Below are 22,042 nucleotides of genomic sequence, written 5' to 3' on the forward strand. Positions count from 1 at the left end.
AGAAGACAGTTTTTCCCCAGAGTTTCCCTAGGTTGATAGCAACACATAGTCTCCTGTGAGAGGACTCCCCGGGACTGCAGCCCCACAGCTACGAGTGAACCCTGAGAACCCAAGTCATTAAGCCGCTGCCACTGCCTGGCACGGGTTGGGGCCAGCTGGCCCCACCCGCTGTGGAAAGCTCTGACGAACAGCCCAAGTACAAGGCAATGGCAGGGCCAGTGAGCCCGTGTGGAGCCCTCGCCACCAGAAAGTTCCAGGAGCGTCAGTTATCCTCTCTAAAGGAATAGCCACTAAGTTCCCAGTTAGCAAACAGCTGGAGGAAGCCATCTGTCTAAAAACTGGGGGAAAAACAGCCCATTATCATGACATGAAAACCCCTATCATGGTTCGTGGTATTTGGCTATGCCTTTAAGTTCTTGTTAAAGTAACAGGCTGAGGTATTAAAGGCCAAACACTACCACTCTAGAAACATGCCTCTCACTGGCTTCTGCTCTGAAAGCCACCAGCTACTCTCCTATCGACTAGAAAGAGGCAAGATTTACTGATGAAGTTAAAGCAAAGAGCACAGTCCATATTCAGCAGGAAGATTCCTTTATAATGGCGAATTTGATAATACACAGTACTAGAGTAGGCCCTGAGTCACTGGGCCACAGGAGGCAGGGAGGGAGCAGGTCTGAGGACCAACACATTCCAGGGCTCACGTCACACTGCACTCATGCCAGGAATGACCACTACGTACCTCCCTGAAGTTCGGCCCACCCACCAGTTCAGTCAAGAATTACGCCACATTTAATTCTTCGGTTTTGGCCACTGAAGAAAATCCACCATGACGACAGGATTTCGGCACAACAGTCTCTTTCCAGTCATGAGAGATATGAATGTCCCGGCTCTTGATAAGAAACAAGTTTGACTTCTCTTGCAAGAACCAAAGAGAATTTTTTTCTTTATTATCCGTCGAGATATTTATATATATTTAAAACAGTCCATTCGGTGCACTGTTTCCCTGGAAGATTTCTCAAGGTCACCCCTCCAGTAGCTAGAGGGGTCATGTATCAGGGAACAAAGAATTAAGACACTTCAAAATAAGCAATAAAAATCCTAGTGCAACACTCAGAAGCAGATGGTGGGCTTGCAGGGTGGAGGGGAAGGAAGCAGGTGCTGTTCAGGGGCAGGGTGCGGCCTCTGGAAAAAGCCAAGTGGACACAGGAGCATCAATAAGCAGGAAACACTGCTGGGGAAGGCCTGTTTCCTTCTGTGCTCTCCCCCGGTTCTCAGGGCTGAGGACCCTACCCCTCACCTTCCACCCACTCTGGTGACCTGCACGCTAAGTTGGGTAGTCTCTGACTGAAACAGGCCTAGGCCAGGAATGGGGATCCAATTCCAGAGGACCCAGGTGGGTTCCTTTCAGGCTATTCCAAGCAAGAGGTACCTGGGAAAAGGCAAGGAAAGGAGACGCTTCAAAGGCTCACAGAGAAGAAGCAAAAGGTGACTAGTAACACAGTGGCTCTGAACCTGGCTCTGTTGGGGGGGGGGCGGGGGGGGGGACCTGGGGCCACTGCCACCTTATCCCTGTGCTGGGGACAGACTGTGCTATGTCTTCACAGCCAGCAGCAGCCTGAATACGCCCCACATCCCTTTCATATGGATATACGCACACAGTTGTAGATTTCTTAACTGACATAAATGCAACGGATTCAGGTTCATTCCACTTTAAGCTGCTCGGTCCCCCGCCCTGAGGGGTTCACACGTTCGGCCCTGGCCAGGCTCCTCCCTCCCCCCACAGCAGGATAGTGACCCCGGGATGAGTAGAGGACACACACCATAACAGGTGCCCGGTGGGGAGGGCCTACCTCAATGAGACTTCTGTTTCTAACCCTGAGAACCTAAGGAATTGTGAAGGACTCGGAGAGGGAGCTGGGGTTAAAGGTCACCGGGCTTTTTATTGCAGTTAAAGCAGACTCGGACAGGATGGTCCCAGCCTCGAGAGGGGACAGCCCGGCGGTCATGGGAACACTCATCACAGAAGCCCTGTCCGCAGGCCCGGCAGTGGTGCTTGGAAAGCTTGATGCTGAACTCCTTCCGGCAGCTGTGGCAGTGCAGGATCTCGTGGTCAGGCACCCAGTACGCCGGCCTGGCCGCATCCTTCACCAGACCTGTGGCAGGAGCAAACGACGATGAGCGGGATACACGGACCCAGCACGCCGAGTCCCACCGGGCAAGAAGCATCCTCGGGCACCTCTGGCTCGCAGTCCTGCTGCGCACACAGTCCCCTACAGAGGCCTTCACCCCGTACCGTGCGGCTCTGAATCTCCAGAGCTGGCACCTAGGCACTGGGCTCCCGGGTGACCCTGAGGCGCAGCTCCAGTAAGAACCACTGGAGTAACAATAAAGCAGCCCAGACTCTGGGAGTCGGGACATCCCTTCGTTCCAACCCCAGCTCCACTGAGCACGTGTTCATTAGCAGCTGCAGGATTAAGAGACGGTTCCCTAACCCCTCAGGGCCCTGGCTTCCTCATCTTCAACAAGCCACATTCAAGAGCAGCTGTGGGGATTACGAGAAAGAACATGTCTAACGTTGGGACCCGCCAGCCAGAGAGCGCTCAGCAGGTGAGCCCCGTGGGGAGCAGACAGCAGGCTCTCTGTGCCAAGGGCAGCCCTGCTTCTCCAGGTACCCCTGAGAGCAGATGCAACCTGAGCTTCAAGCCTAGGCAAACTTATTCCTATACCCTCGAGTCAAAAGTTCATCTACTCACCTTCGAGCCCCAGTGGTGGTAAATCAGATCCAAGCAATTTTCACCACCACCCAAGCCAGGAGCCTCTGGTTGCTCCCTTGCAATGGGCAGAGACAGCTGAGGCCCAGCCAACCCTGCCTAAGCCTTCCACACACCGGTGCGTTTCCCTCCCATCAGGAGGTAAATAAAGATCTTCTATCCTAAATGAAGAACTGACTAGTGAGGTAGATTAAAGACAGCCACAAATTCTGACGCTCCTGCCCCTCCCTCAGACCCAGGCAGGCTTTGTGACTAGGGGAAACTAGAGTAGGAGTACCAGCTTCCAGGCCCAGACCTTAAGACATTGCTGATTTCTACTTCCTACCTCTCGGAACAGGAGTCCTAAGCACCCCATGTAAAAAGTCTTAACTCCCACTGGAGAAACCATGAAGAGAAGCCTGGAGAATACACGGAGATGAGTTCTACCAAGCCCACCTTCCAGGCATCCCTGACAAAGTACCCAGCATGTGAGTGAGGTTGGCTTGACCCCTCAAGACGGGTCAGGCTGCCATACTAGAGCCATCAGATGGAAACTCTAGGCAATGCCACCTGACCAGAATAATAACCATTCCGGACTCAAAGTTGTGAGACATGATGAAATGGTGGTTGTTTTCAGCCTTTACATGTCCAGGTAGTTTGTTAGACGGCAATAGATGGTGTAAAGAGATGGCCTCCGGGAATAAACACAAAGGTATGCAGAAGCAAGAAAATGTACATTCTCAGTCAACTCCTTGCTGTCCAACTCAATCTAGGTCAGCAAGCTCTGACAAAATGACAGCCCAGGGCACCGTGAAACCCCTCATCCCATGTACACTACACCCACCTAGTGGTATGTCAATGGCTGTCACTACAGCTCCCAAAGTGCTCTGCACGGCCTCGCCCACCTTCCGAGCAATCAACGTCCCACCTTCATCGTCAGCCTGTGCTTCGGTAACATCTGTGGACAATGAGAAAGGAAAAGCCATCACCTCTTAGGTCATTTCCCAAATGGAAAACTGGGGCAAACACTGTGCTACCCTATAAAGACTATAGGGGTCTGGGCTGTGGGTCAGGACACACCCTGACACCAAGTGACCTCTGTTAGTCCTTTACTTCACTCTGGAGCTGTTTTAGAACCAGAAAGGGTCTAGGAACAGGACCAAGAGCCTTCTCCAGGAAGAAGATCCAGTCTAAGCCATGTCTGATAAACGCAGGACAGGGCTAAGCCCCCCAACCCAGGACTAGCACCCCCTAGGACTCTATTAACAAAGAGCGTAGAGGATGCCAGCCAGGACCAGGGGAGCAGCTGCCCTTAGAAGAGTGACTGGGTTAGGAACAGGGTTACGGGGCGCCTCGGTGGCTCAGTCGGTTAAGTGTCAGACTTTAGCTCAGGTCATGATCTCTTAGTTCGTGAGTTTGAGCCCTGCATCAGGCTCTCTGCTGTCAGCACGGAGCCCGCTTCAGATCCTCTGTCTCCCTCTCTCTCCCTCCCCAACTTGCTCTCTCTCTCTCTCTCAAAAATAAACATTTCGAAAAAAAAGAACAGGATTAGGCATGTGGGGGTCCACTTCCCAGTACCCTGTGCCAAAGAGAGGGTCCCCTCCACCCTTGCAGCCCCTGGGCCCCACGTTACCTAACTGGACATTCCTGGCTTCATAGCAGTTGTCACACACCCGCACAGGCGCAGGGCCCCAGCCCCGCTCGGGCACTGGCCGGGTCTTGGATGAACAGCTGTCACAGAAGCCCTCCCCACAGGCCCGGCAGTGATGCTTGGTGTCGTTATCTTTAAAGGATGTAGCACATTTGTTGCAGCTCTGTTCCAAGCCCAAAACAGAGAGGCAGGTATTATTCGTTTCTGCTCAGCTGAGAAAAGTCAGCGAGACCCAGGGGAGGACCACAGGACACTTGGAACGGCAGGAACCCAACAGTTGTAACGGAGAGAACCTAAGGCCTCCGGTCACATGGAATGCACCCACTGAAGCACAGCTGTGACTATCATTTTCTTCCAAGAAATACCTGGAAAGGCACCTTATATCTATTTGGCTGAGTCACAGCGTTCTCAGAAAAACTATGCTAATTCTAGCCAGGAGACCAATGAGAATTCATTTTTTTCCTACAGCTTCCCAAAAGAGCCTTTGGGAAGTTGGTGGAGAGTGAGCTTCCCGTCACAAAGTGTTTGGACCAAAGCTGGGGACTCCCTTGATGTGGTTACTGTAGAGATTTATGAGCCAGGCCAAATGACCTCTAAATTGCCCCTTTCCCTCCAGATTCTGTTATCTAGGACTTCAGACATCTATCTAACCAATAATGACTAGCCCCTGCAGGCCAAGAAACTAAAACCCACTGGAAAGAAAATCACAGAGTAACACAAAGGGAAATCAATGGGCAAAGAGAACACTGGCTGCCTCGATGCACCCCGCCTTTTCTAATACCTGGGAGCTAATCTGAAAGAGAAATTCCACACCTCCCTCACAAAATAAGCTTAGAATGGGGCAAAGCGGCACCAGCATGGGCCACACCAGGGATGCGGGTGCATCCTGCCACACCATACCAGGATCTGGGAGTTGGGCCTCCAGTACGCAGGGGCGATCTGGTCTGTCAGCCAGGAAGTCACAGCCTTGGTGGGCCCAAGGCTAAGCTCAGACACTGACTGAGCCATAAAGTTCATCCCATCCAAGAGGCGCTGGGCAGCATTGTTGTTGTCCTTCAGAAAGCCATCGGTCTGAAATGAAAATGCAGGCTCCCATCATTCTCCGAAAAGAGCAAAAGGAAGGGAGGCGAGGGGTCTCAGGTGAGTAGCACACTCATCACGGTCAACTCAGAACCACAAACTCCCGGGCAGAAAAGAGTAGACCAGGAGTCCCTCTGGCTTCTAGGCAATACCACAGCCAACCAGTCATTACTGACTTATTCCTTTCAAGGCGACAAGATCTGGTGGACAGCTGTTCAGTTCAGGCCTTACCTGCCAAACAACATGTACAATCCAGGAGATACTCGAGTAAGGATGGTACCTCCTCCAGGAAGCCCCCCACCCCAGGCTGGGTTTAGCCCTTCCTCTCGGTTTCTTCTGAGAATCCTATTTTCACATGTAAAGACAGTATCTGTTTACATATTTGACTATTAGACCAAACCCTCTGAAAATAACCTATCTTCTTCATTTTTGTATTTTTAAGTGTCTAGTTCAATTCTGGGCATACAGTACTCAACCAACCTAAGTTCAAATAATGAAGGAGTGAATGAACGAACAGAAGGGGAGGGGCCTGTATCCTCTAATCCTAAGGACCATGAGGAATGTGGCCTAAAAGTGAACTATGATATTACTACTTTCTTGGAATAGAACTATTTACCATAGAGACAACAGCTTTCACAAGAACAAACACAGATCCAAAAACAAAAGACGTTAGTCATAAAAAAGTACAGTGAAAAATTATACTAGTTCAAGGCCACACTAAGTCCTTGGGACAGGATGGCCTGGCCCATCATGCCAAGAGGGTGGGTTCCTGAAGTGAGACCATCCCACAGGGACAAATTTTAGTGGGGCTGGAAACTGGAGACAGGAGGAACAAAACACTAAGGACATCTTCAGTTTTATGAGCTGTAGGACCTGGAAAAGCTCAAGATGGTTGCAGGGAGCCTGTCAGGCTGACCGGTAGCCTTAGGAGTCACCCAGCAAGTAAGATAAGTTCCTTAGAGAAAAATCTTTTTTTTTCCTACGAATAGAAAATGTGTTTTGAATTACTGGCAATTCCAAGTGTGAGTTGTGGTTTGATGCAGAATGAAATCACCACATCGCTACCTCAAAATTGAATTCAAAAGTCAAATGAAAAAATAGGGTCTACAGTAATCCCACTTCTTAGAATATATTGCAAGAAAATTTCCCAGAACAAAGGCTTTCTTACATAAAGAATGTCATAGCATTTTGATAATAAAAACATTATGTGAACAGCATAAATATTCAAAAAAGGGGGGATGGGGAGGGGCACCTGGGTGGCTCACTTGGTTAAGTATCCAACTCGACTTCAGCTCAGGTCATGATCTCACGGTTCATGAGACTGACTGCCCCCCATCGGGTTCCAAGCTATCAGCTTGGGGTTCTCTCTCTCCTTCTCCCCCTCCCACTCTCCCTCTCCCTCTCCACCCCTCCCCCACTCACACATGTGCTATCAAAATACAAATTTTTTTAATTTAAACATAAAAAAGGGGGGATGGGAATCAAAATAAAGCATAAGACAATGTTACACAGTTGACTACAAAGGAAAATCATGAGAAGTGGAAGCAATGTGGAAATAAAATGATGGTATGAGGGGCATCTGGCTGGTTCAGCCAGTGGAACATGCGACTCTTGCTCTCAAGGTTGTGAGCTCAAGCCCTACACTGGGTGTGGAGGCTGCTTAAAAAATAAATAAAAATGGTGGGATGGGAAAAAAGCAGGTAAATGGCACGTAAATTACATTTGCATCTATACAAACATGCCTATGGAAAGGAGAATGTGAAAAAGTATTTCATTTGCTAAGGCAGTACAATAGGCCAACATTTAGTTTATTTAAAGTTCTCCTTCTAACATGGAGGGTATTAGGCTAAGTGAAATAAGTCAGGCAGAGAAAGATGCCATAAGTTTCTCAGGATCCATGTATGAGTGAAAACATAACAGAAGACCAGTTGGGAGGGAAAGCGGGGCGGGGGGGCAGTCACAGAGAGGGAAGGGGGCAAACCGTAAGAGACTCTTCAATACTGAGAACAAACTGAGGGTTGATGGGGGGCAGGGGAGAGGGGAAAGTGGGTGATGGGCATTGAGGAGGTCACCTATCGGGATGAGCACTGGGTGTGGGACCACTGGGAAACCAATGTGACAAGAAATTATATATAAAAAAGATAAAATAAAAAATGAAGTTGTGCTTCTAACGTACATCCAAGAAGAAATGAAAATAACGGTCTCGAACAAGAAAGGCTCTCCAGATCCTGCCTTCCTAAACCACCAATATATTAAAATTCATGGTTAACCTGAATTCCAAACAAGCTCCACTTTTCCACACACATGAATAACTGAACGATACAAGAAGAAAAACAGAACCGCTCTTACCCCCGGCCACACGTGCACAATCTCTGTCCGTACCACCGTATCCACAGGATCTTGGTTCCCAAACCAGTACTGCCGGCTACGGTAGACCACGCCGCAGTTAGGACACTCGATCACATACCTACGAGGAAAGCAAACAGGCCCTGTTACCCGGGCAGGTACCTGGCAGACGAACACACCAACAACCCTCAGCTACATCGTCGTCATTTAAACTCACCCAGACCAGGCATATTTTGCGAGACCCATCCAGGGGGAGTCAGTGGAAGCGGATGTCTTGGGCACTACGCTGACCTCCTTGCCTCTCTCATAGCAGGCCTGAAACATGGAGCACTCTGCCAGCTTCTTCTCTGTACACCAGACCCCCTGGCCTCTTTATGTCCCTGTCCAGCCCCCTCCCAACAAACCATACCAGCTGAGGGTTTACAGACTCGGGAGTTCACCACATCAGAGGAGGGATCATTACTCTAAAAAAAGCCAGTGCCCTGAACAATCATGAACTGAATGTGGCCCGGTCCCGGGCCCCAAAACTGAGCTGTAATTTATACCCATCACGGTCCATTCAACTGGGTTCCTGCAGGGCACTCCTGCTCTGGGGAAGAATGAACAGTCAATGGACATGGCCCTGGCATAGAAGCCAACAGAATAACAGGAAAATCTGCTGGGAAGTCAATAAATAAATAAACCAAGGGGCCCCAGCATCAAAGGCCTCTTGAGTTCTTTTGGTTAAAGCTAGGGAAGAAGTTCCCGAGATACTCCGTTTGAGTATCAAATGCTTTGGGATACAGTAAAGGGTGGCCCCAAGCCAGTTCTCAAAAGCCGAGCAGAATCCGCAAGGCAGCCGCGGGAGCAGGGAGAAGCTCAGAGCACTCACCTTGCAGGTATAAACCCGGTTGTCGTACTGGTGGGAGTATCTGCAGCGGCTCTTGGCTTCGTGAGGGACTCCTTCTTTCCCATGGTTCATGCTGTTCTTACATCCAGCCCTGAGTGAAGCCCAAAAGCTGACGGTGAGGCGGCTAAAGAAGCCCCCGCCACTTCCACAGAGTCTGAGCCGGAGCCAGACACAGGGCCGAAACCAGACCTTGGTTACGAACTGGGCCCTGAATAGTGAGCACAGAGGGCACGGCGCATGTCTCAGAAATCCACATGCCTCTCTGGTACTTGAACCAACAGCGCTCAAAGGCACTACTGGCCTTGTGTGAGGAGAAAGGAGAAAAGGAGGAATCTCCTCCAGGAAAAGCCACCTGGTCCCACAGCGGAAAGGAGGAGCCTGAAGACGCCACCTTGACAGGAGATAAAGACTGAATGGCTCTCGGCAAACCCCCAAATCCAAAAAGCAGGAAACGGGAAGTTTAGCCAGAACAGGCTGCCAAGATGTAAAACAAAAACCAACCTCCAAAATTTGGCAATACGTTAAGAGGAGGCTTAAGCTGAACAAGAAAACCTTCCGAATCAACAGTGAGCTTTGCCATCCTGACAAGGCAAAAACAGAGATTGGGACTTTAGAGTTTCACTGTGATAGAAGGGAAAGTTCTGGAAACCCTGGTGAGGCTGTTAGAATGGAAAAGTGATGACCCAAAAGAACCTAAGTCCCTCATGCTGGGCTATGGGGTAAACAAAAAGGAAGGTAAGTCATGCTGGCAACTACCATCCCTCTTTCCTCACCAAAATAACCTTCATTCTCTGAGCCCAGACTGTGTAATCTAAGAACCAAATCCTTTTTACATATTCAGAGCCAAGGTGGTGGCCTTTCTGAGCCCAGCAGGTAGCCTACAGGGTTCCATGCAAAAACAAACAAACAAAACCTTTCACAAAAGGCTCAGATCTCCTCCCCTAAATGGATAAATCTGGAGGAGGAGGACCAGAGGTCCTGATGTGAGCAAAGACAATTCAATGGTGAAGAAGGTGGTGGGGTGGGGAAGTGTCTACGGGACCAGGAGACTGCAAAGCACTTAAATCCGCCGAGCTCCATGGGACAAGTCACCTGACTGTGATTTAATAGCCATCAACAGCTCAAATTAATCCAGTGATCTTCAAAGGGTGGCCCCAATCAGCAACATCAGCATTACCTGGGGACTTATCAGAAATGCAAACTCTCAGGCCCTACATCAGACCAACTGAATCAGAAACTGGGGAGGCAAGGCCCAACAATCTGTTTTAACGTGTTTTTCTGGTGCACACTAAAATGGGAGAATCACTGCCTAAAGCCCCCGTAACAAAGTGTGGTCAACAGACCAGCAGCACAGCCATCACCCGGGAGCGTGTTAGAAATACACAATCTTAAAAGCAGACCTTCTGGTTCAGAATCTGCATTTTAACAAAATCCCGAGGTGATAAATACACAGATTATAAAATTTGAGAAGCACTGCCCTAACTTCGAGTTCTCAACTCAACATATTACAATCATCTGAGGACCCTTCTTAAATGCACCAGTGTGAAGGCCCCACCCCAGATCTGTTAAGTGCGAATCCTTGGAAGGGAGGCCCAGGCCTTGATGATTTTGTAAGATCCCTGGATAATTCTAATGTGCTCGGAGTTTGCCCTCACGGTGAAAGGAATCAACCAGGACTAATACCTACCACAGAGCTTTGTACACACTAGGCTACCAAATATCAATGAGTTAAATGACTACAGCGAAAAAGCCTTGGTAGGAGAAACACAGAAAAACAAAGCAACTGAAGTTTTCTGTAGTAAAAACTTCCCAAACCAGAAGGCAATGGCCCATCTAAACCAGGTGGGAATCTTCAGAGGATTCTTCATAATCATGTGTCTTACAACCTCAGAGTGTGGTCCCCCGACTGCCAGGACCACCTGGGTACTTATTGGCAGTGTCCTTCTCAGAGCCCCGCCCATCCTTAATTCAGAGTCTGTGATTTACCCAGACCCTAGGTGATCCGCATGCACACTGAAGTCTGAATTCTGAGCCTCTTTTCCCAAGATGGCCAGCCTCACTTACCCACAGCTGAGGCACAAGGAAGAGCAGGTGAAGTATTCATCTGGGAAAAAGGAGCTGTGCGCCATCTGGTCATCGGGGATCTCACCGCTGAAGCGGTCACTCAATGCCTGCCGAGGAGGGAAGGCGACACGTGAAGGCACTTGGCGGAGCCCCCCGTGCTTTGGCCCTTCCACTACGTGCCTTTCTAAGTCCCCCTCGCTGCTGGCTTATTTCTCACAGGCTCCACGGCCAGGAGAGGCAACCCAATGACTTCTGCTCCTCACCCTCGACCTTCTTGGCCCGACATGCCCCAGTCCTCACCACAGGAAACCTGAGGGAGAACCAGCTCATTTCCCAAGACGTCAGAAGGGAGCCAACAAAGTTACTGCGCTCTCCTGATTACCTTGGAGGTTAGGAACACCTCACACACTCAGTCTTTCATTCAAAACCACCCCAGACATTGACTGATGCCCACTGCATCTTTTGAAGCAGGAACCAAGGAACTGAGACCTGAGAAGAGGGCTCGTCTTTAAGTCAGAGAGAGGCAGAGCTGAGCGGTGAGCTGGGAGTTCCCTGGGCGTCTACCCCAGTTCTAACCACAGGCGCTCTTTTTCCGCTAGGCCACAGAACTATCTCAGTGTCAAAAGGAAGGCACCGGCCAAAAAACAAGGAAGAATACGGTGCCTGGCAGCCTTTTGTCAACTACAGTAACCTAAAAGACCGCAAATGGCCAAAATAAATGCCAAGAAAGATAAAGTATTTGCAAAAGCAAACTGAAGAATTTTATGTTGAAAGGTAGCTTTCACTGCTGGTCCTCTGTTTTCAGGCACTACTTTATACTGAAAGTATTTTTCAGGTTAACTTCCTCCTGCCAGGCCCTTACTCATATGCAATGGGAAAAAATTATATAAATTAAATAGAAATGGGATTTTCTATTTTTATCTTAATGGGATTTATTTATTTTTGAGAGACAGAGACAGAGCACAAGCAGGGAGCGGCAGAGAGAGAGAGGGAGACACAGAATCCGAAGCAGGCTCCCAACTCCGAGCTGTCAGCACAGAGCCCAACACAGGGCTCGAACCCAAGAACCGTGAGATCATGACCTGAGCCAAAGTCGGACCCTTAACTGACTAAGCCACCCAGGCGCCCAAACTTTAAAAATCATTATATGCATGCAGTTCCGGGCTTCGAAGTTTCAATCTCCCGTGCTGAGGCAGCCATGCATTATTCCAGGGGAAGAGAAGGAAAAGTGGCTAAAACAGAAAGACAAGTTATTTCCCTTAGTAAAAAGACAAAAGAAAATTTAAGATGCGATTTGGGAAAAGAGCAGATTGATTTTAAACTAAGGCTCTCGTGAGCGGCCCGAGTGGCTCAGTCAGTTGAGCATCCAACTTTGGCTCAGGTCACAATATCACAGTTCGTGAGTTCAAGCCCCACATTGGGTTCTGTGCTGACAGTTTGGAGCCGGGAACCTGCTTCGGATTCTGTGTCTCCCTCTCTCTCTCTCTCTGCCCCTCCCCCGTTTGTGTTCTGTCTCTGTCTCTCAAAAATAAATCAATGTAAAAAATAAAAATTTAAACTAAGGCTCTCGAGCTCTGAAGGGAATTTCACTTAAATGAGAACTTGTTCAAGTTCCTTTTCCTTTTCTCAGTGAGGTCTTAGTATCCTGAATTCCAAAATCAAGTGTTTACAGAGGCACATGACATCAGTGTTGAGCCAGGCCAGGTGTGGGACACTAATGGCAAGGAATGTGTCAAAGTGAGGGTGGGTGCACGGCTCACCTAAGGGCATTCATATTCGGCCTCTGCGAGGCTAAGGCACGGGGCCCTGAAGACACCATCTGACAGCAATGGCCCAGCAAGTGCCAATCCTTCACTTAGACCAATAGAAAAGGCCTGACAAATAATACATGTAAGTCCTGTCCTCTTGGGGGTATTTTGTGAGGAGTAGCTTAGGGAAAACACTAAGCTTTACAGAGAGAGAATATAAATAACTATACATAGGAATATTAAAGAGAATAAACAAGAACCAAAAGTAGAATCACTCACCAGTCTACATGGCCTACTCTGTCCCACTTCGAAATGACCCATCCTTCCAGGGGTTTTTGGTCTCGCCTCTTCCCCCAAAGCCTTCCCAACCCCTCAAGACATACCACACTCCAAACAGCCTTCTCCAAACAGCTGTCGTATTCGATACCTGACAGAGGCACTGAGTAGGCAATGAGGCAAAGTTACGGCCCAGCTGTACGGATGTGACCTCGCAGACGAGAAGACACGCGCTGTGAAAGCGGTTTCCTACCTTTGTATCCTCCGCTGACTCCCAGCGAAGGTCGTGACAGGTGCTCAACTAGGACGTCGGAAACGAAGCGGTCCAACCCCCGTGCATACACCAACCTCCGCCCTGCCCTCCGCGCCAGGTTTCATCTCATGCCCACAGACCCTCTCAAATTTAACGCCAGCTGCTCCCTGGTTTGCCAAATTACTGACAACTCTTAAAGCTGTATTTCTCCAACAGGTATATGCATAGCTGTCTGGGGCTGGCTGTGGGAAAATACAGCATCATGTTCCTAATACATCAGTGTATTGAAAGATTTGGAGAGGAAGTTTGATAGATACAGACTGCGCAAACCCGGGCACAGTATGACACCGAACAATTTGGGTAAATAAAACATGAGACACCCCCCCACACCCCCCCGCAAAGGCATATCAGCTTGTAGTTTCCAGGTCTGCACCCTTTGTGCCTCTACTTCCTTATCTATAAGATGGGGATGCTGGTAGTACCTTCCTCAATAGGAGTCTTCACAATTAGACTATAAAGATCAGATGAACTTAAACATGAGGAGCACCTGGCATAAATTAAGAGCATAGAAAACACTCGCTGCCATTATTAACGTCCTTTGTGTTGTTTCCTATGCAGATAATTTTCTTATTTTTTTCCTTGGATACCCTCCTACCTAATCCAGGTAACACACAGGGGATACAAGAACCTCCCTCCTTTCCAAGACAGCTCACTGGTCTTCACAGTTGCTTCCATTTGTTGGCGAATTTTATTTAGTTAGCGAGCTCTATGCCCAAAGTGGGGACTGAACTCACGACCCTGAGATCAAGAGTCACATGCTCCACCGACTGAACCAGAGAGGGGCTCGCTTAGTTAGTTAGTTAGTTAGTTAGTTAGTTAATTAGTTAGTTAGTTAGTTAGTTAGTTAGTTAGTTAGTTAGTTAGTTAGTTTATTTAGTTTTGAAAGAGAGAGCAAGCTGAGGAGGGGCAGAGAAAGAGGGAGACCGAGCATCCGAAACAGGCTCTACACTGACAGCAGAGAGCCCAACACAGGGCCCGAACCCATGAACTGCGAGATCATGACCTGGGCCTAAGTCAGACATTCAACTGACTGAGCCACCCAGGTATCCCTATTTTAAAAAAATTTTTTTTTCAGTTTATTTTGAGAGACAGAGACAGAGAGACAGAGAATGAACACACGTGTGGGAGGAGCAAAGAGGGAGAATCCCAAGGAGGCTCCACTGTCAGCGCCAAGCCCGACGAGGGGCTCGATCTCACAAACCGTGAGATCATGACCTGAGCCAAAATCAAGAGTTGAACACTTTACCAACTATGCGACCCAAGTACCCCTATTTTTTTTTCTTTAGTAGGCCCTATGGCCAATGTGGGGCTTGAACTCAGTGGGTGAATATTTAGTTGCAAAAAGACGTGTGTGTATCTGATGGGGTAACATAGGAAGGAAAAAAAAAAAAAAACTAAGGAACATAGAAGCTACTAAAGAGGTATAGGGAAAACCAAAAAAGAATACCTTAAGTCAGGCAGAGAAAGACAGGTACCATATGTTTTCACTCATATGTGGACCTTGAGAAATTTAACAGAAGACCATGGGGGAGGGGAAAGGGGCAAAAAAAGTTACAGAGAGGGAGGGAGGCAAACCATAAGAGACTCTTAAATACTGAGAACAAACTGAGGGTTGATGGGGGACGGGAGAGAGGGGAAAGTGGGTGATGGGCATTGAGGAGGGTGCTTGTTGGGATGAGCACTGGGTGTTGTATGGAAACCAATTTGCCAATAAATTATATTTTTTAAAAAAAAGTATCTTTACCCCAGAGTTTTTTCTTTTAAACAAGTAACTGAAAGGATAACCTAAGTACTAGTTTCCCTCAGGAAAAATATCAAATGTAGCCCGAGTTCACCAGCTGGGCCGAATTCAGGGGGGCTGCCACTCCCCCGAAAATATAAAATTGCAGCCCAGGAACAGTGGCAGCACAAGGTTCTTTCTGTTCCAAACCCAAGTGGCCTGGCTCACTTCTCTGAAAGTTCTTCAGAAAAATGGCAGCAAGCATCTCAAGGCGTGAAACAGTCTGCAGCCTGATTCCGTGGTACGCATGCCCACAGAACCTCCACCGCCGCCCGCCCTAGACCAAGTCACTGTTGGCTTATGCTGGCCAGGGCAGCCATAACCTCTTGTGACATCAGAAAGAGAAGAACTCCTAGGTTAACCAGCCTCATCACTTCAGACATTCATCACCCCTCTCACTTCCCTCAAGTCGCTGAAGAGCTGGTAGTTAGTAATGAATCGGAGCTTAACAAACTTCAGGAGGACTGACATCCACCAACAGTATGGGAATATAACAGCAGAGCTGTTCAAAACAAATCCAATGTTAGTGTGTTTTAGATACAAGGGTAAAGAGAAAGGATCCTCCTTTCTTTCCTGTGTGGACCCTGCCACCTAATTCATATACTTCGTCTTTCAAAGATTCCAAACCTCACATCATTCCAGTTTTTCTTGGGCTCTCCTCCTCCTGAGGTCCCCAAGCTGTTAGAGAAAGGCAGGGAAGGACCTCTCCTGAGAAAGCTACGGGGAGCATTTGAGACAACTCTAGAAAAGGTTACCTGGAGACCAGATGATCTTGAACTTTAGTTGCCTTGGCAACAGTATGACCCTTTCTACTGAACCTGTAAGGTTAGTCCCAGTCATCAAGGGCTAGCGGTGAATTTTCTGATTCAAAATGGAGACTCTTACGTAAATCACTGATGCCACCCAACTCCCAAATGTAATAACTTTATAAATAGATACCTCCTGATGTGATAGAATTGGAAAGTCAGAGTTTCTACAATTAAAGATCAGAGGCTAAAGAAGGTTTAAGACGGTTCTCTCACATATTCAGAACTGTAAATACAGGTAAGTTAATTCAGTATTTCACTCCCTTATTCAACAGAAACCTGAATAGCTCTTTAAACAGATTTACCTGCTCAGTGAGGGCACGCTCTGCTGGTAGGAGTGTGAGCTGTTACTACCATGGAACCTGGTCAAGAAGGGGGAAATAACCCTGCTAGATAAGAGGGACTGGAGCCTGGACCACACAGTGGCCAACTGGCAGGAAGAATGATCAGGTCAGCATGATGAATCAGGAAACAGCGGGCGGGCCACGAGAGCAGACGACCACTGTAGACCTCTCTCTCACACAAATTCTGCAAACTCTTCCGTCCTTCTCATTCAGCACATTTCCTGTTCCATAATGAACATGGAAAGGGGCACTTAGGCTCCCTGGGAATCCAACAGCGCTACATCAACCAGGTGGAAGCTCATAAGTAAGATACAGCTAGTAACTTTTTTTTTTTTTTCAACGTTTTATTTTATTTTGGGGACAGAGAGAGACAGAGCATGAACGGGGGAGGGGCAGAGAGAGAGGGAGACACAGAATCGGAAACAGGCCCCAGGCTCCGAGCCATCAGCCCGGAGCCCGACGCAGGGCTCGAACTCACGGACCGCGAGATCGTGACCTGACTGAAGGCGGACGCTTAACCGACTGCGCCACCCAGGCGCCCCAACTTTTTTAAAGTACACTAATTGCATTAAGAAAGAAGTATGTTTCAGGCGTGCCTCGGTGGCCGACTCTTGATTGATTTCAGCTCAGGTCGTGATCTCGCGGTCACGGGATCCAGCCCCTTGTCGGGCTCCAAGCTGAGCACCGAGCCTGCTTAGGATTCCTTCTCCCTCTCTCTGCCCCTCCCCCACTCATGCTCACTCTGTCTCTTGGAAATAAACAAACATTAAAAAAACAACCTCTTAAAAACTGAGAACAAACTGAGGGTTGATGGGCGGTGGGAGGGAGGGGAGGGTGGGTGATGGGTATTGAGGAGGGCACCTTCTGGGATGAGCACTGGGTGTTGTATGGAAACCAATGTGACAATAAATTTCATATTTTAAAAAATTTTTAAAAAAATAAAGTACACGCAGAATGTTCAGTATAAAAAAAAAAGAACGAGGTATGTTTTATGTACTATTTTAGAAAGATAATTCAAGATTCCGTGAAAAAAAGCAAGCTGGAGGATAACAGGAATCATACGATCCCTTTAAGGGAGAAAAATAAATACATGATATACTTGTGTAGCACTGAAAATCTCTAGAAGCATATAGAAGTATTAGTAATGGTTATGACGGGGGTGGAGAGGGACCTTAACTCGTACCTTACACATTTCTGTACTATTTGAACTGTATATCATGAACACACATTGCTTTTTTAATTAATAAATGACTTTTTGAACATGAAAATACAATTTATGGGACTATCCTTTCTAAAGGCAACTGGCACGTGCATCAGGAACCTTTCAAGATGACTACACTCTCTGGCCTTCTTAGGAGTGGAGTAACTACTGAGAAGGACCAGATTCCACTGGGTTAAAGGCTCCGACTTGGTAGCCAGACTAGCTCGTTCAGATTCTCCACCGCTGACTGAGTCATCTCAAGCAAATTAATTAGGTTTATGCCTCCACGTCTCTACCTCATACAGCAGGTATGAGGATTAAGTGAATCTATTACACGCAGTGCAGAGCATACACTACGTGGCCCACGGTGAACAATCGGCGACATCAGTCAGTAATAGCAGAGGGGTTGTCATTTGCCCTAAGGAAACAGGCACAATGTAAACAATACCTTTAAATATACAGAAAATAGAAGAAGGAAAAGATGAAAACCACTACTAAAATAAGCAAAATTAACTAAATGTAAAAAATGATCCGTCCTCCGTATAAACGAAAAGCAGACAGCTTTTTTTTTCAAGACGTGTTTTCATAAAACATTTAATGGCATGGGGGAAAACACTAGGCTTCAATGTTCCGTGAACAAAGCAAAGTATGTAACTGCACATACGTACACTCTGACCCCAATTCTCTGTTTAAATAAGTAGCGGGCACCTGGGTGGCTCAGTCATTAAGCAGCTGACTCCAGCTCAGGTCATGATCTCACAGTTCCTGAGTTCGAGCTCCACTCCAGGTAAAACACTCCCTGCTTCAAGTGAGGCATGCTTCTCTCTCTCTTTCTCTCTGCCCCTGTGGGACTACCCCTCGTGGGATTCTCTCTCTCACTCTCTGCCCCTCATTCACTTATGCTCTCTTTCGTTCATTCATACATACATACATACATACGTACGTACATACATACATAGCAAAGACGAGCACCTGGGTGGCTCAGTTGACTGAGTGTCTGACTCTTATTTCAGCTCAGATCACGATCCCAGGGTTATGGAACTGAGCCCATGTCAGGCTCTGCGCTGACAGCATGGAGCCAGCTTGGGTTTCTCTCTCTCTCCCTCTCTCTCTGCCTGTCCCCCTCCCCCACGACTGCAAGCGCTGTCTCTCTCAAAATAAACTTTAAAATAAACAAATAGCAAAGAGGGGCACCAGGGTGGCTCATTCACTTGAGTGTCCAACTCTTGATATTGGCTCAGGTCATAATTCCAGGGTCATGGGATCGAACCCCAAGCACAGTGAGCATGCAGCCTGCTTGAGATTCTGTTTCCCTCTCTCTAAAATTAAAACAAACAAATAAGTAGCAAAGACTCACATACCACCATTTATCTACTTTTTCATACTTAGCTTATATTATTTTGCCATTACAAAAGAATATGCTACTCACATCCCCTCTAAAGGTCTCCTATGTTCCTGTAGAAGAGTTTAAGATAAATTCCTAGAGATGATACACCTAGAATATATATTACTCATATCTTCACCTACACTAGATATTTCTAAATCGCATTTCAAAACAGTTGTACTAATTTTGTTTATTTTTAATTAATTTTTTTTTTAGTAACTTCTATGCTCAATGGGGCTCAATCTCATGACCCCAAGATCAAGAGTCGCACATTCTACCAACTGAGCCAGTCAGAAGCCATGGTTGTACTAATTTTAACTTCAACTGGCAGGTTTTGTTTCTGTTTGTTTTGTTTGTTTGTTTAGAGAGAGAGTGTGTGGGAGAGGGGCAGACAAAGAGAGAGGGAATCTTAAACAGGCTCCCCGCTCAGCACAAAGCCCAACACAAAGCTGGATCCCACGACCCTGGGATCATCACCTGAGGGGAAATCAAGAGTCCCAATGCTCAACAGACTGAGCCGCCCAGGTGTCCAGGTGCCCCCCGCCCCCGCCCCCGCCACCACCATGGGAAGTCAGTAAGAGTCTGCACTGCTTCACATCCTTTTGGACATTTTCTTGCCAGACTTTTCAGTGTTTGCCCTCATACCGCTGGGGTTTTCATTTGAGTTTCTTTGATCCCTAGAGAGCTGAGATTTCTATATTTGTGCATCCCAGTTTTGATCCCCTCATTTGTGATTTGTGTCTGCATGTTCTTAAAAGTTTATACACTTTCTCCTGACAATATTCCTGTACATCTTATCTAAGATAAAGAGAAATTGGGGCGCCGGGGTCGCTCAGTCAGTTAAGCGTCTGACTTCGGCTCAGGTCACGATCTCACGGTTCGTGAGTTCGAGCCCCATGTCAGGCTCTGTGCTGACAGCTCAGAGCCTGGAGCCTGCTTCAAATTTTGTGTCTCCCTCTCTCTCTGCCCCTCCCCAGCTTGCACTCTGTCTCTCTCTCTCAAAAATAAGCATTAAAAAAAATTTTTTTTAAATAAAGAGAAATTTACATAGGAAAAAAAATTACATTTGTCATATTAGAACATACCACTTCGTGAAGTGTTTCTACTGAGTTAGCGAGGAATAGGACAAAGCTAAGAATACCAGAGAGAGAAAGAAAAAACTGGGAGAAGCAGGAAGCCAAACAAATTATTTTGGCATTGATAATTTATCTGTTTATGCCCATCCCCACTCATCTGTTCCAAAAAGAATTCAAGGCTCCTTGTAAAAATGAATACAACAAAATAAAGCCAAATAAAAAATAAATGGAGAGGTGCCTGGGTGGCTCAGTGGGTTAGGCATCGAACTCTTGGTTTCAGCTCAGGTTATGATCTTGTGGTTCATGAGTTCGGGCCCCACATTGGGACTCTCTCACTCTCCCTTTCTCTCTTCCCCTCCCCCCCCTCAAAATAAACAAATAAACTTGAAAAAATAAAAAATAAATGGAGAAGGACAGCCATTCTATTATATACTGCTATGAACTATGAAGATTTCAGTTAGTGTATTTCAACAGCAATAAAACTCTACTGGGTCAATTTGCCTAATGCAAACCTCACCAGTAGCTTTCCATCAGAATGATAATCAGAGAAGTAACAACTTCTGACCTAAAGAAGAAATTTAAAAAGCAACAACCAAAAAAGACAAAAACAAATTTTTCCAGGATTTCAGCAAGCTGCAAGAACCCCACAATTCCCTAGGGAGAGTCAAAGACGCATGCTTCAATAGATAACTTCTGCCCGTGGAGAGAAGCCGCATGTCCTGAGTCTCCACTCCAGAGACTAAAGAATACAGGGTCCAAGTGAAACTCCGCAGGTCCTGGTTACCAAGAATCATCGCAACTCCAGCTGACCAGGCTCAGTGTATTTACAGAAAACTTCATGAACCATACCAACTCCTACGCATAGAGTGTAACTATTTTTTTCAAAATTGCCTAACAAACTGGCCTGGAGGAGGACATCCAAATCTCCTGAGGGTAAAAAATCCCTGAGCGCTAATTACTGCTTACAGCACTCAGTGTGCTTGACAGTCTAATTTAGACATTAAGCTGGGTTAGCTTAGAGAAAACCTAAGGAATTCTAGAACCCAGCCATTGGCCTTGTCATTAAAATGTACACTAATCAGGGAGCCTGGGTGGCTCGGTCAGTTAAGCATCTGACTTCGGTTCAGGTCATGATCTCATGGTTCATGAGTTCAAGCCCCATGTCAGGCTCTGTGCAGACAGCTTGGAGCCTGGAGCCTGCTTTGGGTTCTTTGTCTCCCTCTCTCACTGCCCTCCCCTGCTTGCTTGCTCTCTCTCTCTCTCTCTCTCTCTCTCAAAAATAAACATTAAAAATTTTAAAAAAAATTTTTATGTATACTGATCAGATTTACAGTTCTTTGTATAACAGGGTATGGATTCTGCCTCTTTTGACAGTGGAATCTTCCACTGTGACTACCTTTGAGCCACTTCAAGGACACAGGCCAGTACATTTAAGTACCTCAACTCTAACTAGAAGTACGTATTTCATGAATTATTCAAATACAATCATTTTTCATAGTTTTTTCCTTTGAATCATCCACACCACTGAACACTTACTGAACGTTTACTATATACCAAGTGCTTTGTTTCTTCAAGACTGTTGCTCTCAATTAATCCTCGGCTCAACTTCAGTGGGAACATTCTTCTTTTTTTAAGTTTTATTTATTTATTTTGAGAGAGAGAGCAAGAGCAGGGGAGAGGCAGAGAGAGAGAGAGAGAGAGAGAGAGAGAGAGAGAGAGAGATTGAGAGTCCCAAGCAGGCTCCATACTGTCAACACAGAGCCTGACATGGGGCTCAAACCCACGAACCGTGAGATCATGACCTGAGCCAAAATCAAGAATCGGACACTCAACTGACTGAGCCACTCAGGCAACCCCGCCCTTTTTCTTAAGTTTTAATTTTATTTGAGAGAAAGTACGTGAGCATGAGTGGGGTAGGGGCAGAGGGAGAGAAAGAGAGAATCCCAAGCAGGGCTCCGTCCCATGAGCCATGAGATCATGACCTGTGCCAAAATCAAGAGTCAGACGTTCAACCGACTGAGCCACCCAGGCACCTGGGAACATTCTTTTGTTATCCCTATTTTAAAGATGAGGAGAAAGGTTTGAAGAAGTCCTCTAAGGACAAAGGTTATTGTCTATCTTGTTCTCCACCATATTTCCAGCACCTCAAACTTTACCTGGCACATAGATGCACTCTTTTATTTTTTGAATGAATGAATGAACCAACGAACAAATAAACTAAAGTTCCCAAGACCAAGTAAGTGGATGGTAAGTGGCAGAACTGGAATATTCCTACAAGTCTGTCTGACTCCAGAACCTAAAATACCACAGACCGGATAGCTTCTAAACAATGGA

General features: G+C 47.0%; 1 protein-coding gene across 4 annotated transcripts in view; it reads right to left on the reverse strand.

Annotated features, from left to right (window-relative positions):
* Positions 1-574: 574 nt before the first annotated feature.
* The window catches only part of ZFYVE1 (zinc finger FYVE-type containing 1), a 53,696-nt gene continuing 32,228 nt past the window's right edge, over positions 575-22,042 (reverse strand). Inside the window, exons 1-9 of one of the 4 annotated variants that reach the window (XM_003987803.6) lie at positions 15,525-16,352; positions 10,781-10,887; positions 8,699-8,807; positions 8,045-8,142; positions 7,831-7,948; positions 5,302-5,472; positions 4,384-4,564; positions 3,595-3,708; positions 575-2,153 (exon numbers count right to left, since the gene is read on the reverse strand). In XM_003987803.6, coding sequence (XP_003987852.1) covers positions 1,921-2,153; positions 3,595-3,708; positions 4,384-4,564; positions 5,302-5,472; positions 7,831-7,948; positions 8,045-8,142; positions 8,699-8,807; positions 10,781-10,845 — 1,089 coding nt within the window. In that variant the 5' untranslated portion in view covers positions 10,846-10,887; positions 15,525-16,352 and the 3' untranslated portion in view covers positions 575-1,920. Of the gene's footprint in view, positions 2,154-3,594; positions 3,709-4,383; positions 4,565-5,301; positions 5,473-7,830; positions 7,949-8,044; positions 8,143-8,698; positions 8,808-10,780; positions 10,888-13,057; positions 13,422-15,065; positions 15,455-15,524; positions 16,353-22,042 lie in introns of those variants that run through there. The other 3 variants (XM_023255808.2, XM_023255807.2, XM_003987802.6) reach the window with 3 other exon arrangements.

Source organism: Felis catus, chromosome B3 (assembly GCF_018350175.1).
Source record: "Felis catus isolate Fca126 chromosome B3, F.catus_Fca126_mat1.0, whole genome shotgun sequence".
NCBI classification, from domain to species: Eukaryota; Metazoa; Chordata; class Mammalia; order Carnivora; family Felidae; genus Felis; species Felis catus.